This window comes from Lemur catta, chromosome 15 (genome assembly GCF_020740605.2).
Source record: "Lemur catta isolate mLemCat1 chromosome 15, mLemCat1.pri, whole genome shotgun sequence".
NCBI classification, from domain to species: domain Eukaryota; kingdom Metazoa; phylum Chordata; class Mammalia; order Primates; family Lemuridae; genus Lemur; species Lemur catta.
The window spans coordinates 735,370-753,942 of NC_059142.1; the positions used below are offsets into that span (position 1 = coordinate 735,370).

Genomic DNA, 18,573 nt, shown 5'->3' on the forward strand with positions numbered 1-18,573 from the left:
ATCTAGGCTGAATAAAAGGTCTCTTAACATACATATACTCATATATTTTGCAGATGAGGAAACTGGCTGAAACATTAAATAATTTGTCCAAAGGCACTCACCCAGTTAGTCTGATTGTTGGTATGTGACCCAAGGTCTGCCTGGTTCCAAAGACAGTTTGCTATATCAATAACCATTTGAAATTATCATTCATAATTGTAATTTATTTATATCTCAATAGAAAAATGGCAGCTAGCAACTTGATCTTCTAGACAAAAAGCAAGATAGACTTTAATGTAAACAGAAGTTATGGCTGGGCGTGGTGGTGCACGCCTGTAATCCTAGCACTCTGGGAGGCTGAGGTGGGAGGATCGTTTGAGCTCAGAAGTTCAAGACCAGCTTGAGCAAGAGTGAGACCCTGTCTCTACTAAAAAATAGAAAGAAATTAGCTGGACAGCTAAAAATATATATATAGAAAATATTAGCTGGGCGTGGTGGTGCACGCCTGTAGTCCCAGCTACTCAGGAGGCTGAGGCAGGAGGATTGCTTGAGCCCAGGAGTTTGAGGTTGTTCTGAGCTAGGCTGATGCCATGGCACTCTAGCCAGGGCAACAGAGTGAGACTCTGTCTCAAAAAAATTAAAAATTAAAAAAAAAAAATTAAAGAGAAGTTATTTAGTGGAAAAAACATTGACTTGTATGAAACAAAGTTGGTTTCTTATTGAGTCAGAAGGAAGATGTGGTTGTACAGCTGTAGCAACTGATAGCAGGCCAAGAGTACTGGATAAAGTGAAGAAATGTGAATTCTTACGAAAAAACAGTTTTGCAATGATCTAGTATCTTTTTTTTTTTCCTCATAAATTTGAAATTAAGAATATGGCTTCTTCCCTCCCCCAACATTTTAAAATTTAACTTGGCACAGATAGCATTTTAAAAGGCATCTTTTCTTTAAAGTTTCTAATTGACATGCAGTATTTGATGAAGACATTCAGATAGGATTATTCAAGAGACATAATTTCTATGTGATTAGTTTTTGTGTCCATTATCATCAGTTTTAATTTCCAGTAGTAGAAAAATTGTTTTAAAAAGTCCTTGGGCAGGCTGGGTGCAGTGGCTCTCATGCTTGTAATCCCAGCACTTTAGGAGGCTGAGACAGGAGGATCGCTTGAGGCCAGGAGTTTGAAACCAGTCTGGGCAACATATTGAGACCCTGTCTCTACATAAAAGAAAAAAATTAGCCAGGTGTGGTGGTGTCTGCCTGTAGTCCCGGCTACTTGGAAGGCTGAGACAAGAGCATTGCTCGAGCTCAGGAATTTGAGGTCATAGTTAACTGTGATCAGGCCACTGTGCTCTAGCCTGGGCTATAGCCTACCCAGATAATACAGGATAATCTCATCTCATCTCAAGATCCTTAATTTAATCATATCTTCAAAGTCTTTTTTGCCATATAAGTAAGGTAACCTGTTCACCAGTTCCAGAGATTAGGATGTGGACATCTTTAGGGAATATTACTCAGGCTACCACAAACATTAATATGCATATCCAAGAAACTCAATGAGGCCCATGTAGAATAAACACAAAGAGGCCTACACCTAGATACATCGTAGTCAAACTGTCGAAAGCCAAAGACATAAACTTGAAAGCAATAAGAGAAAAAATACTCATCACATGCAAGGGAACAATGATTATATGATTAATGGATTATTGACTAACTTCTCATTATAAGGAATGGTGACAGGACTTCCAGTTTTCAGTCCGGTGTATAAGTAGCTTAGAGATTGCCACTTCATCCTAACAGCAAGTAAAAAGCCAAACAAACTGAAAAACTAACAACTCTTCCTAGACATATCAGAGATGTGAAATTATAGGGCAAACTGCTGCCCCCATAGTTGGAGAGGCAGACAGGTGGATACATTAAATCACACTTACTGGAGCAGAAATCCTTGAGCAGAAATTTCTGTGAGAACCAGTATTATGGTAGGAAAACCCAAACTGTAATTAACAAGTTGTTGGAGACTCCATGTGGACAAGTCTGAGAGTTAAAAACTTCAGTGGGACTCAGTCATGGGGTGCCCCATGTTTTTGTAGGTTTTACCTTCAAGAGTTCTACTAGCTCCTCAGAGTGAATATTGGAGAAAAATCCCCTTGTGCTTCCAACAGGGGGAGGGAAAAGTCACCACTCAGAAATATGCCAGAATATTCTGCTTGTCTCAACAACATTTGTCTTCAGGAGGAACTATTTTTACCAGAACCTAACCCACTAGGATTTTATCAGAGCCTGATCTACTTTGGGGAAGTGTAATGTCCACCTCTAGCCTTCTCTACCTTTTCTGTCCCACCTAAGGAGGGGAAAACTGAAAAGCACTCTGAAGTTTATAGTCCACAGGCTCACTGAAAAACTGAGATCAAATCATAGGACTACAGAACATTTCCCCTTCCTCCAGCACCGTACAACTACATTCCCAAATGCCTGCTTACCACAGTTCTTTTTACCCAGTGCATCATGTCCATCTTTTGACAAAAAATTACAAGGCATACTAAAAGGAAAAAACACAGCTTGAAGAGAATGAACAAGCATCAGAACCAGAGTCTAATATGGCAGGAATGTTGGATTTATGAGATCAGGAATTTTTTTAAATTATGATTAACATGCTAAGGGCTTTATTGGAAAAAGTAGACAACACTCAAGAACAGATGAGTAATATAAACAGAGAGATGGAAAATCTAAGAAAGAATTAGAAAGATTTGGGAGGTCAAGGTAGGAGGATTGCTTGAGCCCAGGAGTTCAAGACCAGGTTGGGCAACATGATGAGATCCTGTCACTACAAAAAATATAAAAAAATTAGCTGAGCCTGGTGGTGTGTACCTGTAGTCACAGCTACTTGGGAGGCTGAGGCAGAAGGATTGCTTGAGCCCAGGAGTTTAAGATTACAGGAGCTATGATGACACTACTGTACCCTAGCCCAGGCAACAGTGCCAGACTCTGTCTCAAAAATAAAAAATAAAAAAAGGAAAGAAAGAATTAGAAAGAAATGCTAGAGATCAAAAGCACTGTAATAGAAATGAAGAATGCCTCTACTAATGGGCTCATTAGTAGACTGAACATGGCTGAGGAAAGAATCTCTGAGCTTGAGGATATGACAATAGAAACTTCTAGAACTGAAAAGCAAATTAAAAAAAAGATTGGAAAAAGAAAACAGAACAGAATATCCAAGAAATGGGAGATAACTACAAAATATGTAACATATGATTAATGGGACTACCAGAAGAAGAAGAGAGAAAGGATCAGAAACAATGTTTGTGGCAATATTGATTAATTTTCCCCAGATTCATCTCAGACACCAAACCACAGATCTAGGAAGCTCAGAGAACACTAGGGAGGATGCTTTAGTCCGTTTGTGGTGCTGTAACAAAATACCTTAGGATGGGTCATTTATTAAGAATACAAATTTATTTCTTACAGTTCTGGAGGCTGGGAATTGCTAGATCAAGCTTCTGACACATTCAGTGTCTGGTGAGGGCCTGTTCCTCATAGATAGTGCCATCTGTTGTCTTCACATGGCAGAAGGGATGAAGGAGTCAAAATAAAAAGAGGCAGACATCCTCTATCAAGCCCTTTAGTAAGGGCACCTAGTCCCATTCATGAGGGCTCTGTCTTATGACTCAGTCACCTTCAGAAGGCCACAACTGTTAATACTGTTGCATTTGAGGATAAAGTTTCAACATGAATTTTGGAGGGAACAAAAGCATTCAAACCAAAACATAGGATAAATGCCTAAAGAATAAAAAAACTATACATAGGTATATCATATGCAAACTTCAGAAATCAAAGATAAAGAAAAAAATCTTGAAAGAAGCCAGAGAGGGGAAAAACACGTTACCTATAGAAGAGTGAAGATAAGAATTACATCTGACTTCTCAGAAAGCATGCAAACAGAAGAGATTGAAGTGAAATATTTAAATACCTAAAGAGTTCAGAAAAACATCCACCAACCTAAAATTCTGTTCCCTGCAAAATTATCCTTCCAAAGTGAATGAGAAATAAAGACTTTCTCAGACCCCCCCGCAAATTGAGGGAATTTGGTTGCCAGTAGACCTGCCTTGCAAGAAATCTTAAAAGAAGTTTTTCAGAGAGAAAGAAAATGATATGGGTCAGATGTCAGCTCTTTTCAACGTGATCTATAGAGTCAATGTGATCTCAATCAAAATCCCAGCAAGTGATTTTATGGATATTGACAAACTGATTCTAAAGTTTATATGGAGAAGCAAAAGACCAAGAATAGCCAGCTCAATATTGAAGGAGAACAAAGTCAGAGGACTGACACTACCTGACTCCAAGACTTACTTTACTATAAAGCTACAGTAATCAGGACAGTGATGCTGGTGAAAGAACAGACAAATAGATCAATGGAACAGAAGAGAGAGCCCAGAAATAGACCCACGTAAATACAACCACCTCATCTTTGACAAAGGTGCAAAGGCAATACAATGGAGAAAAGATAGTCTTTCGGCAGATGGTGCTGAAACACTATGCAAAAAAAAAAAAAAAAAGACCTTACACCCTTCATAAAAGTTACCTCAAAATAGATAATAGACCTAAATGTAAAAAGCAAAAGTATAAAACTGCTAGAACATAACGTAGGAAAAAATCTGGATGACCGTGGGTGTGGTAATGATTTGGGGGCATGATCCATGAAAGAAACAATTGATAAGCTGGACTTCATTGAAATTAAAAACTTCTTCTCTGAGAAAGACTATGTCAAGAGAATGAGAAAACAAGCTACAGACTGGGGGAAAATATTTACAAAGGACACATCCAATGCAAAACTATTATCTAAAATACACAAAGAAGCTAGGTGCAGTGGCTCACACCTCTCATCCCGGCACTTTAGGAGGCCGAGGCGGGGATGGCTTGAGGCCAGTAGTTTGAGACCAACCTGAGCAACATAGTAAGACCTTGTCTCTAAAAACAAAAAAAGAAAAAAAGAAAAAGAAAAAAAATTAGCCAGGTGTCTTGGCATGCCCCTGTAATTCCAGCTACTGGGGAGGCTGAGGCAGGAGGATCACTTGAGCCCAGCCAGGAATTGGAGGCTACAGTGAGCTATGATCATGCCAGTGCACTCCAGCCGGGGTGACAGAGCAAGATCCTTTCTCTTAAAAAAATAAAAAATAAAATATATTAATACAAAGAACTATTAAAACTCAACAACAAAAAAATGAACAAAATGATTTAAAAATGGACAAAAGACTTAAAGATGAAAATGTTCAGGTGGGAAGCATATGAAAATATGTTCCACATAATATGTTATCAGGGAAATGCAAATTAAAACCACAATGAGATACCACTGCATACCAAATAGAATGGCCAAAATCCAGAACAGTGATGCCACCAAATGCTGGCAAGAAATGGAGCATTCGTTCATTGTTGGTGGGAATGCAAATGGTACAGCCACTTTGGAAGACAGTTTGGTGGTTTATTACCAAACATTTTTTTTTAAGAGGGTCTTGCTCTGTCCCCCAGGTTGGAGTGCAATGGTACAATCATAGCTCACTGTAACCTTGAACTCCAGGGCTCAAGCGATCTTTTTGCCTCAGCCTCCTGAATAGCTAGGACTATAGGTGTGACCCACTGTGCCTGGCTGATTTTACCAAACTAAATATACTCTTACCATACAATCCAGGAATTGTACTTTTTTATATTTACCCTGTTAAATTGAAAACTTATATTCATACAAAAACCTCCACACAGATGTTTATAGCAGCTTTATATATATAATTGCCAAAATGTGGAAGCCACGAAGATGTCCTTCAGTATGAGGTGAATGGATAAACTGTGGTATACCCTGACAACTGAATATTCATTTATTCAGTGGTAAAAAAGAAATTAGCTATCAAGCTATGAAAAGATATGGAGGAAACTTAAATGCATATTATTTAGTGAAAGGAGCCGATCTGGAAAGGCTACATACTGTGTAGTTCCAACTATGACATTCTGGAAAAGATAAAACTTTGGAAATGGTTAAACCTTCAGAAGGGGCTAGGGAGGAGGAAGAGATGAATAGGTGGAGCACAGAGGATTTCTGAGGTAGTGAAACTACTCTGTTAACAAGAGGACCTCAGGGTTTCAGAATATGGGGAGGGGTGGGAGATGGGGTTGGAAAAGAGAGTGGTTTGGGGTTTGGGAGCCCAGGGATGTCTGGGCTACCTGTGGTGACCTATACACAGGGGTAAAGGGCATGATGAGATTGGTCACAGGGGTTTCCAGTCAGATGGGATGGTGAGGGTGAGCATCGGGGTAGGGATGTGGGTGGAGGGACTTGGTGGGAGCTTCCACCGGACTCATGCTGAACGGCTAGAGGAGAGGTGGTGTTAGCCCTGACCCTGTGAATGGAGGTCAGCAGATCACCCTGGGCCCAGGGTGGCACATCCCCTTGGTAAATAACTGCAGAGATCTTCAGAGGCTTCGACTTTAGTACCCATCGATATCCTCAGAGGAGGATATTAAGAGTCCAGATTCCCAGGTCTCACCCCTTCTGCTGGTAGTGATTTCAAAGGTCTGGACTGGGTGGGGCCCTTGATCTGCATTTTCATGGGTGCTTCTGGTAGTATTTATTAGCTAATTTTATTATACAGGGTGATACCTCTAGTAGAGCTGACTATATTCACTTCTGCAAACTCATTTGAGCAAAGCTGAACATGAAAGAGAAATTATGGGCCAGGCATGGTGGCTCACGCCTGTAATCCTACCACTCTGGGAGGCCGAGGCAGGAGGATTGCTCGAGGTCAGGAGTTCAAGACCAGCCTGAGCAAGAGCGAGACCCCGTCTCTACTAAAAAAAATAGAAAGAAATTATCTGGCCAACTAAAAAATATATATAGAAAAAATTAGCCGGGCATGGTGGTGCATGCCTGTAGTCCCAGCTACTCGGGAGGCTGAGGCAGGAGGATCGCTTAAGCCCAGGAGTTTGAGGTTGCTGTGAGCTAGGCTGACGCCACTGCACTCACTCTAGCCCGGGCAACAGAGTGAGACTCTGTCTCAAAAAAAAAAGAAAAGAAAAAGAAAAGAAAAGAAATTATGGAAGTCCTCAAAGATACACAGAGTAGAATATACTCATCACCCAGCTTCAACAACCATCAATGTTTTGCCTTACTGGAAGAGAAGAAACTTAACATCTTCCATTTCCTAACTCAAATATTTGATTCTAAAATGTGTTTGCTTTTACTTCATTCTGTGGCTAATTCTATTAATGCTTATATGATGAAAAAAATAAATACAAACTTTGGTATGTAACAGTATGTATTGACTTTCTAGTTTAAATGCAGTTTAAAAAGATAGCCCTTAATGCCATTACACATTCTGACAAGAACTACGGTGAATGTATTGAAGCCTTTTTCAACTTAAGGTATTTTTTCTTTTAATACATACTCCGGAATTTGCCAAATCTATATCTATATCTATATCTATATCTATATATATATATATTTTTTTTTTTTCAGTCTGAGAAGGCCCTGGATGAGAAATCTGCTACCAGTGGTTGAACTTGCCATGGGCCTGTCCTGAAGAGACACAGCTGTGTCCTCAGGGAAATATTTGCTAGGGTGCCTGGTAAAAGAAAGTGATAGGGCACCTCCCAGTCTATTTTTAAATGAAAGGATAGAAGCCGGCAGTGGCAGAGCCCTCTCAGGTCATTGTTTTCCTTCCCTATCAGTCCTTCGAATTTGTGCCCTTCCTTCCTGTTTTCTGGCATTAAAGTCAGTGTACTGTAAGTTTTAAGTAGAATCATTATAAAAACTGTCGTTCAAAAGCTGCTTCAGAGTAAAGGGCATTTCCTAGTTAAAATTCACAATAATGTTTTTCAGTTCTAAAAATAACCTGGAATTCAGGGTGAGCCATCATCCTAGATAAATTACAGTAAGGCAGGTTGTCTGAGAGTAAGACAGATGATTTATCTGAATCCATGAGGAAACTAAGACAGTAATTTGTTAGAATTCAAAATAATCTGATTTCAACCATAAGACTACTTGAAATTAAACAACATTTAGTGTTTAATCCCTTGTGAATGACATACTTTTGTTCTGGGATGTGACTTGCTTGCTTTAATCTGTCTTAGTGAGCTCTTACTGAAATGAATGGTTTTCTCATGGCAGCGGCAAGTAGGTAAAACGAATTGCGAGTACTTTCGCCATCACTCACTGAGTGCAGGCAAATAAAACAAATCTAGGCCCCAGTTTTCTCTGTAATCTGAGGAGATTGGATTAGATTGTCTCCTTGATTCAATCTCATTCAACAAACATTCATGGAATTCTCTTCACACAGAAGGTGTGGGAGGCAGAGAATGAAAGGCTAGATCCTTTTCTGAGGGAATTGCCATCTAGGGAGGGAGGTGGCTGTGTAAGGAAACTATCTTGGTGCTTTGTGACAAGCCGCTGCACTGAAAGGGAAGTGACTGACCCTGTCCAGGTATGGAGGTCAGTGTTGCTGGCTAGCTTGAAAGGCTTCAAGGAGGAGGTGATTCCAAGTGGGACTTGAAGTTTGGATGGGAGTTACCAAGGCGAGAGCAAACCCCCCGAGACCCAGATTTTCTTCTGCCTCCCATTTACCAAAATGTTAATCATCAAAAGAATGTTTTTTCTAATGAAGGCTCTTAAAATTATTATTTAATATTTCTTGAGCTTCCTTGGTACCATTTAAAATACAGTTTTAATCTAAATATTAAGTTAAATTTGAAAGATGGCTTTGGTGCATTGTCCAGGACACTGGGGACACATTTACCCTTGAGTAAAAACTCAACTGTGTATTTGACTTCTTGAGGCTTTGTGCTGACTGTCATATTTCAGTGAATCAAGTTCACTTTAAAAAGCATATCAGAAACTAAAATTGGTTTTTGTTGTGCTGCTTTTCCTACTGCAAATCTCCCGGAGTCTGCTTACTGTGAAGTATTAATAATGAGGTGCCTTCCTTCTCCCACTTTGAATGCCCTCATGAAGAAAATCTCATCCAACAATACTGGGCATTTAGTGGAGGTAAAAGCAATACAAGTGAACAGATTAGCTATCTGCTTAAGATAGCATTTGTTGGGGCGGGTCTCACCAGCTCGGGCTGCGGGAGTCTGCGGGAGTAATGGCAACAGCCAGGCAGCCCAGCTTCTCGAAGGCTCTCAGCAGGCCCGGCCCGCCAAGATGCCCAAGAGGAAGGTGCGGTCAAGGAAGAGCCCAAGAGGAGATCTGCACGGTTGTCAGCTAAAGCTGCTCCTGTAAAAGTGGAAACGAAGCCCAAAAGGCAGCAGCACGGGATAAATCTTCAGACAAAAAAGTGCAACCAAAAGGGAAAAGGGGAGCAAAGGGAAAACAGGCTGAAGTGGCTAACCAAGAAACTAAAGATTTACCTGCAGAAAGTGGAGAAACTAAAACTGAGGAGAGTGCAGCCTCTGACGAAGCACGAGAGAAAGAAGCCAAGTCTGATTAATATAATACACCAGGTCTTATCAATGGTCCCTGTCTCCCTTCTTGTACAATCCAGAGGAATATTTTTATCAACTATTTTGTAAATGCAAGTTTTTTAGTAGCTCTGGAAGCATTTTTAAGAAGGAGGGAATCCCACCTTATCCCATTTTTTAAGTGTAAATGCTTTCTTTTAAGAGGTGAAATCATTTGCTGGTTTATTTTTTGGTACAACCAGAAAATAATGTGGGATATTGAATTATGGGAAGCTTTGACTATCTTGGGTGTCAGCTTAACATTCCATAGATGGGGGTTAGTTTTATATCCTATCATACAAAGCATACTAAATTTCAGTACGGAGTCCCAGGCCTGCATTTAATGTCTTAAACATTTTAAATTACTTCTATTCCCATGTTGTTTCTTAGTAGACTTGTTTCCTAAAGGAAACCACTCCTTGATCATGGCTTTCTCTGTCAGAATTGTGTACACTCTGTAACATCTTTGATCGTAGTTGTCCTGTTTTCCCAATAAGTTTGTTAATGTGCTATGAAAGATTGAAAATTTGAGTATGTGGTATATATGATAATAAATTGTGAATTGGTGGGACTTATGTAATAGCTTATCAACATTTGAAGATACTGGTACTTGATATCCTCTTAATGAAAATGTGCCTCCAAATTTTAAGTTGGAAAGTCACTGGCATAACTGTTTTAAAAAGAATTAAAATAAATGGCTTTTTAGATTTTCGGTACATATGTTAAGAATTGTGTGGAAATTGAAATGTCTATATTGATCCTCAACACAACCAATAAATTCTAAATTACAAAAGAAAAAAAAAAGATAGCATTGGTTGGAGCCCTTGCCACATGGTAATTTGTTTACGGATAGATCTCTTTACTGCCATATTCCATAAACACCGTGACATCAGGCTCTGGGTCTTGCTTATGAACTGATATGGCCCTAGCCTCACATCCTTACTGGCTACTCAGTAAATATTTGTTAGCTAACTGAAAGAAGGAATGAAATATAAAGGGGCTAATGTTTCAAATGAATGGAAGATAATTGAAAAAGTGCTGCATTCAAATCATATCCGTCAACTATAGATGTTTCCCTGAGATTTTTAGGCAAACTGACTCTCTCTTCCCCACCTGCTTTTATTTCCTCTTAGCAGCTGTCAGCATGTTATATACACTAATGTACATTTTATTAGCTTATCTTGTTTATTGTTTGTCTCTCCCACTACTGTGTCATCTCCATGAGGACAGTAATTCCCTATTTTGGTCACTGTACCCCAGAGCCTGGAATAGTTAGCACACAGTAGGTGTTCGGTAAACATTTGTTGAATGAATCTATATTTCAGCAGGGATAGTAGGTAATTGTGCTCAATGTTGAATGCACACATTGTGAATTGGGGTACTTTATTCTTAAGTTTCTGAAACTGATGCCTGTGTATATAGTTCCTATTAGATACTCAGAGTTAGGTTCCAGCAGCCCCTTTTAAACATGCTGGATTCCCGACCTCGTGTTTACATTGGCATTTTGTCTATCTTGTTGCTGTTGTTATATGTAATATTTTAAGATAATAGCCTAAGATTCAGGAGTTACAATCTAGCCATGGGCCAGGTGCATGTTTGGCCAGCACAGTAGTTTGAATTGTTTTGACTTTGAATCAAATCTTCAGGCAAGGCTTGCACTTTGGACAGCCCGACACTCTCTGTTGTTTTACACTGATTATTCTTCCATTATCTCAATTAGAATCATTTAATTTTTGTATTTCTTTGTTTATTGTCAGTCTCCTGTCGAGGCTGACTACATGAGATCATCAGACAGCACATCTCTTTCGTTCATTGCTTGCCTGGGTCCTAGCCTAGGGCCTGGTACAGAGGGTACTTGAGAATATAGCAGTTGAGACCCGAGAAGATATCCACAGGTGTGGGTGGAACGTAACAAGGCCTTTTTACCAAACATACTTATAGCTGCCAGCTCATCTGCTATTACTCAGAACATTTCTGAAATCCTCTCTGGGAATTGCCTTTTTTCAGTCAGTTTGTGATTCAGCAGCATGTTGGTTCAGGATATACATTTACAAAGTGCTTTCCCACACGTTTTCTCATTGGAGTGATCATCCCCATTCTGACATGAGGACACTTAGTCACGGATAGAGCATAAATTTGCCTGTGTCACCCAGCAAGTACACGCAGGGTGGCATTGCACCCAGCTCCTGGAGCCGAAGTGGTACTCTTCTGCTTCACCACTACAGTGAGTCCAGTTTTGGGTGGGGGCGGGGGTTGTGGGCCTCTTGTGTATTTTCTAGGACAGAGGGTGAGATCATTCCAGCATCTTCCAGGAACACTAAATTTACTTGAAAAAGCATATTAGAAACCAAAATTATTTTTTCTGTCAAAGTGTCTAGGTAGCTATAGTAAATGCCATGTTTTCAAACTGATAACAAAGATGTTGGACCTTAATGAAGGGTCAGCCTCCCACGCGTGTTCTGCCTCCCATACTCCGCCCATCCGCACGCTCTTGTGCAGCCATGCTACAGGGGCTGGGCTGGGCTTTGGCGCCTCTCCTCCCGCCCTCCCTGGCTGGGGTTGCTGGAAAGCGTGCGCTCGGCATCTTACTGAAGAGCACGGCTCACTTCAATGTGGTTGCTCTTCCCAGTATTGAACGCTTAGGAGCCTGGTCTGAGAGATTCTCCAGCCTTCCTTTGGGTTTTGCTGGTACTAACTAATGACAGCCTGTACTCTTTTAAGCTGAGGGCCCTAACGCTGGCATCCCAAAATATACTCCACAAGCCGCTTGTCTGTGGCTTGTTCCGGCGTTCCAGGGAGGTCCTGCTGACCTGAAGGTATTCTCTGGCCTCTAGTCTAAGTCATGCTGCCCCAGGTCCAAAGACCAGAGAAGACCCTGGTGCCAGGACCTGCCACTGGCAAAGTAGCTGCCATCTGAGGTAGGATATTGTTCTTTCTTTCTAGTTAAATACGACCTTAGCTGTGGCTTCTCAGACGCTTGAGACCAAAAAAAGAGCAGCTGTACTCTGCTTTGACTTTCTGAAAATAGATATAAATTTTCAGATATATTTTTAGGTATGGGTCATAGCATGCCCCATAGCTTATGTCACCTTAAACAGAGCAGCTGAATAGAACTGGCCGTCAGTTAGGAAATAAAAGAGTAGATGTGGGTTTGTGGGAATGGAATCCTAACTGCTTTGGTGATACTGAACCACTGTTTGCTGCATGATTTCAGCGTTCTGCCTTCCAGCTGGAACTGCTCTCTGACCTTTAGCTTGAGTTTGTGTGTAATATGGCAGATAATTTCATGACTAATCCTTCTTGAGACCTGAAATCATTCTTTTTTTAAAACTTTGGAAGGTTTTGAGATCCCTCCTTTGATTCTCAGATGTGGTTATAGATAGTTTGATTTCTATGTGTGGTTTCTGAGTAGATTCCAACAACCTGCTTTTATTGATGATTCTGGTTTTTTGTTTTTAATTGCTTGAGAGAAGAAAGGAATCTTAGGAACAGATTCCATCTGTGAAATGCAATGGAGAATTTTGGCCAAAGTACAAGGAATGGCAGGGATGGTAAAAAGGGTGACATTTCTGCTCAGAGCTGATTTCTTGGTCTCATTTCTAATTTGAGGTTCCAGAGGCCCTTAAAAAGGCCTGAGCCACATAATCTGGTGTGAAGAAGTTAGAGAGCTCAGGGGTTCTGTGGAAAATAGAGGAGCAGCAGAGTTCCAGAGTCACAATGAGAACCCATACACTCTCTGGCTGCCTGGGCACAAGAAACACTCACCCATGAGGGGACTCTCCTACCTTTGCACTCCTTTAACGTAGGTCTAGAGCTTATTAATCTTGTGATGTATGAAAATATAAGCCGACAGCTTTAGTATATGATCCTGGAGCTCTCTAACTTCCTCACACCAGGTTATGTTGCTCATTAGTGCAAGATCCCACTTCAGGTCTCTTCCTTGTCAACTAGGGGAGTGGGCGTGACGGTGCGTGCACACGTGTCCAGCCTGTGCTTCCAGATCACGGGTGCTCCATTGTTGCTATTTGAGGGCTATCACCTTTTTCCTTTTCCAACCTCACTCTCTCTCCATGTATCTGTCCTGCTTTCTGCTGTGACTCACAGTGGTGCTGAACAGATCTCTCTTCAAGTTGATCTCTAAATGCTGGGAATTGTGAGCCGGATTTTTTTCCCATTCCCTTTTTATAACATAAGTCTTGCCTTCTCAGTACATGATGTGGCCATATATATCTGAAACCAGCAGTTAATAAGCGTTTTCATGTAAAATGCCTAAATTATAAACATATTAAAGTCTTTATATACCATTTACAACCCTCCCTTTGTCTTTGCTGTATATAGATTTATTTCCTAATCTGAAATGTGGCCAGCTAGGACACAATTCCTTTCTTCCACTTTGGAGCTATCCCTCCTACGGAGCGAAGTCCCACAGACACCACAGCAAGGAAGTCAGCGGGTTATATGTGGCTACCTCTTGTGGCCATCCTGACCACCAAGGGTAAGCCCAGAAAGAGTTTGCACGGCTGTCTCTGAGAACCTGAGGAGGCCCGGGGCCCAGGGCCCACTGGTATGGCCATGTGCACTGCAGAGTGGAAGGAAACTTAGGAGGTCTTTAAGAATTTGAAAACATCCTGCAAAGAGTCAGGATTGTCAGTGTGAACAGCTTCATCTGGTGAGGAAAGTTATGATGAAATTGAACCTGATTCTCAAATAAATGGCTTGCTCTAGGGTGTCTTTTCCCACCATCACTATCCTGCATTAGCTGGGGAGAGTCAGCGCTAATTTTCAATTTACTTTGCATTCTGATGCTATAACAACTTGCCAGACTGAATGCACATGTGCGCTCTCCCCACAGAAAGCGGCAGGGGCCAAGGATGGATCCCATTAACCTGGCGCCATGTTTGCCTCAGGCAAAGTGGTCCCCAGGGCCAGGAGACCAAGGCTGGCCTGTGATGTTGTGTCAGGTGCTCAAGGAATCCCAGAAGTGTACAAGACGGTGTGTAGCTTTCTCTCTTTTCTTCATGTCATAGATTGCTGGCTTGACTTTTAATTAGGTTGCATGAAAATGCAATTTGTTGGGAGCTTTAATCATCTTCCATTGGGGAGCCTTGCTGGGCTGGTTTATTTTCATCCTGCTCCTCCCTGGGTGTGAAAAAGGGGCTGAGGGATGTTTTGGTACCTGTCTCTGCTCTCCTTGCTTCCCTGGCCTTGATGACCACATTGTCTGACATAAGACTTGGGATGTGGGATCCTGACTTCTTCCGACAGGTTTTTTTTTTTTTTCCCTATTTGTTAATTTAATTAAACTAATGAGTTTATGAAAGTATAAAATTAAGCCACATTGAACTCTATGTTTAATGAGTTTCCTTTATCTGGAAAGTACCAGTATTCATAAACCCAGGGCTCTTTCAGACCTTGGAAGTCTGATCTCTGTGAAATGAATTCCTGGGCCAGGAGCTTTGTGTTTTTTATGGGTCATGGTGATGCTGATGGCAGCTGTGTTCCCTGAGTGCTCACCCAGAGGCAGGGGCTGTCACACAGAGGAATTCACCCGAGGCTATGACACAGCGGCAGGTAGGCTCCCTAAGACTCTGATCTTACAGATGAGGACACTGAGGCCCATGGTGGTAGGTCCCTTCTTTGTCAGGCTGGCAAGTGGCTGACCAAGGTGGGACCCCAGCCAGGCCGACTCTAGGATTTATCCTCAGGACCCCTGCATAGCCACCGTCCTGTTGCAGTTAGTGATTTCTCAGGAGGTCCATTTTGGGAAGCGACAGGCTGCCTCCTTGCTGCTTGACCCCCGTGGCCTTCCACGGAGTTCTGGCTCAGCCCCACGTTGCAGGTTTGAAATGGGTCAGACTACACAGGCTCTGGTCTCCAGGGGCCCATGGGAGGACTGTGCAGAGTGGTTTCTACCTACTCTGCACACCTGGCGGAGCACTGGGTCCCGGCCCCAGAGGCAGAGTCCTGCCATCCACCCCTGAGCAGCACCCCCACCCTCCCACCTCATAGCTCATGCAGGGGAGGGGCTGGGCCCCCGGCTATTCTGCACAAGGCAGGGTGGTCCCACCCTGATACCTGCCTGGTATGAGGACCTGGGATTGCAGTGAGAAAAAAGCTTTTCCCAAACAGCCATCCAGCTAGGTTGAAATCTATCTACCCCACCCTCAGTTTATTATTAATACACGAACATTCCAAACTATACTTACCTCAGGGCCTACTCACGCCTTCTGTCAATGGCTATAATTTTCTGATAAAGCTATTCCAACAAACTGACAACCATTCCTGCCCCTCTCCTGCCCTTGGGAAACCGTCCCACATCTCCTATTTCAGGGCCTGGGCCCTGTGAAGGACTCTAGGCAGCACCTGAAGAACCCTGGAATGGCATAGGCGTTGGTGCCTGCTCTAAACCTTTACTGAGCTCTTCCCAGGTGCCAAAGGATCCTTGGGTCCCAGCATCTCCTTAGGACTCAGCCTGGCCTGTAGGCTAGAATACCTGCCCTGAGCTTCCTGTTGGGGCAGGGGATGGTGCCGGTAGTGTCCAGGTAAAGAATTTGGCACTTTAGGTGCCACTTTAACCCCCAGTTTATCCAGCATAGACTTGGCCAGTGCAGGGTGAGAGGGAGCTGTATCCACTCAGCAGATAGTTGCTGAGAATTTTTCAGAAGTGGATTAAGTAGTGGTTGAGGAGAAACGGTCATTTTTACAGTCCAAGAATGTTATTTTTTATGGTGATCAAGAATTTAGATGTATTTGGAAAGGCAAGTCAAAACTTAAATTCTAAGCTAGTTGACAGTTCAAGTTGGAGCAGCACCCTTTTGCAGTGGGGCAATTTAGCTTAGATCAGGACAGCCACCGTAAACATGAACTTCATGATCAGAGAAACTTAGTGTGTGGGTGGATGCGCACTGGGAGTCTGCAGGGTTCCTGGCTTCATTCTGGCATCCATAGCGTTGATATTGTCTTGGGAAAGAAAGCAGAAATATTTTTTTAAATATGTGGGGCTGGCTGGGTGTGGTGGCTCATGCCTGTAATCCTAGCACTCCGGGAGGCCAAGGCGGGAGAATTGCTTGGGGTCAGGAGTTCAAGACCAGCCTGAGCAAAAGCGAGAGCCTGTCTCTACTAAAAATAGAAAAAATTAGCCGGGTGTGGTAGTACACAACTGTAGTCCCAGCTACTCGGGAGGCTGAGGCAGGAGGATCGCTTGAGCCCAGGAGTTTGGGGTTGCTGTGAGCTAGGCTGACTCCATGGCACTCTAGCCCGGGCAACAGAGCAAGACTCTGTTTCAAAAATAAAATAAAATAAAATAAATATGTGGGGTTGAGGAGATGGAACATTTAGAGGTAGATGAGGGTTTTACATGGTTACTCCCAAGCTGACAAATAATTTAAAGCTTCAGGCTGGTTTGCTAGGACGCTATTCTTGGTTTCCAGCCTCTTCCTTCATGAAAACGGTTACTATGCTTATGAAACCACAGTCCTGAAGGTAGACTGTGGGGGACCTTTTGTCTAATAGACTCTGGCCCGCTCATCAAGTGGCCTTATAGGGCATTTCTTTCAAAGTGACAGCACATGGTGTTGCTCCCCTCCAGCTCATCCCCGACCTTCCTTTAACTCTGAGTCTCCCCTCTTAGCTCTTGCTTTGGGCACAGGGACATAAGTGAGTACTGAGGAACAGGGGAGGTTCAGGGGAAATAAGGGCAGTTATAAGAAATAAGGGCACTGAATTCCCTTGGGTGTCTGTGAGGCCTGTGGTCAGAAGTCCACCTGTGGCCACCACAGGTGCCATCTCGGGGCTGCCCCACCCAGAAACATCCATTCCCCAAGTGTCTGCTCTGAAGAGTACAAGGATTGGTATGATTTCCTTTTTCCTTTTCTTTTAAAAAAAACTTTCTAGTTTCACAAATATTCAGGGATTGAAAATAATAATGGGCATTACTAGAGGTAACGCCACAACAGGTTTCCGAAGTGGAACCAGGTGAGTACCAATATGCCACCTCTTCCAGTAACACTCACTGGGTAACCAAGTCTAAGCTGAATGACAGTCTCAGCTTGTTCTCTGTGGTGCATCATGAGGCCTATGGCTTTGCTGTCGGCCCACGTCAGTAGAGAGAGAGAGAAGAAAACAAGTTCCACGGTGCTGGACAGTCAGCATAGAGTGCAGGGCCTGGAAAGGTGCTGAAGTTCAGAGCAGAAGTCTGCAGAAGAGAGCTCTGAGATTTTTATCAGACTAGGGGAAGAGCCTTGGCAAGTCCCTGGTGTTCTACTTTGTCACTAGCGTATTTGATTTTGGTTCTTCCAGGAAGAGTCTGCTGAAGGTCAGGGTCATGGACTTTATCACCTCTACGGCCATCCTGCCCCTGCTGTTTGGATGCCTGGGCATCTTCGGCCTGTTCCGGCTGCTGCAGTGGATACGCATGAAGGCCTACCTGCGGAAGGCCGTGGTGGTGATTACAGGTGCCACCTCAGGACTGGGAAAAGGTGGGTCCTGGGGGCAGTGCTGTCAGGGGCTGGGGGACGTCAGCCAGGGATGAGGTGCGGTTCAGCTGCACAGGGACCACCAGCACAAGTGCCCAAAGTGAAAGCAGGAAATGCAAACAAGAGAAGTGGGCTGGATGTCACTGTCCTTGGTCCAAGAGGAAAAAGCGGGAGCTGAAGTACAATGAGAAGTGGCCCTGACTGTCAGGTTCAGGTCGAGGGGCAGAAAGCAGGCGGAGAAGGCTGGCCAGTGGGAGGGTGCATGCCCTGCCAAAGGGCAGCCTCACTCAGCTCCAGCTGCTTGTGGAAGTAGGAATTTTTATGTGAAATCTCTCAATTTTCAAATGTGGACAACTAATTTGAAAAATATTCTTACCTCTGTGAGGGCCAAATGAAACATGCCCTTTCCTGGATTCAGCCAGCACCCCCAGTTCACGGCTTTGGTGCTCGCCTACTCTGTGCCTCCCTGTCCTTGGCAGGGTCACACACAGGAAAAGTGATGCCTCAGCTGTCCCTTAACCAGGTTCTCCAGTCTAGGTCCATTCCAATTCACCGAACACCTTGAACTTCTGAGTCTCAGGGATTGTGTGCTGGGCCTGGAGGAGGTCACAACCCAACCCCCCTTGTTCTATTCCTGGAAGCCCATA

At 43.0% G+C, this 18,573-nt stretch overlaps 1 protein-coding gene across 3 annotated transcripts in view; it reads left to right on the plus strand.

The window, feature by feature from the left end:
* DHRS7B (dehydrogenase/reductase 7B) overlaps positions 1–18,573 on the plus strand; it is a 44,385-nt gene that overhangs the window by 10,181 nt on the left and 15,631 nt on the right. The window contains exons 1-2 of one of the 3 annotated variants that reach the window (XM_045569409.1): positions 11,657–11,676; positions 17,751–17,929. In XM_045569409.1, coding sequence (XP_045425365.1) covers positions 17,776–17,929 — 154 coding nt within the window. In that variant the 5' untranslated portion in view covers positions 11,657–11,676; positions 17,751–17,775. Of the gene's footprint in view, positions 1–11,656; positions 11,677–14,313; positions 14,446–17,750; positions 17,930–18,573 lie in introns of those variants that run through there. The other 2 variants (XM_045569407.1, XM_045569408.1) reach the window with 2 other exon arrangements.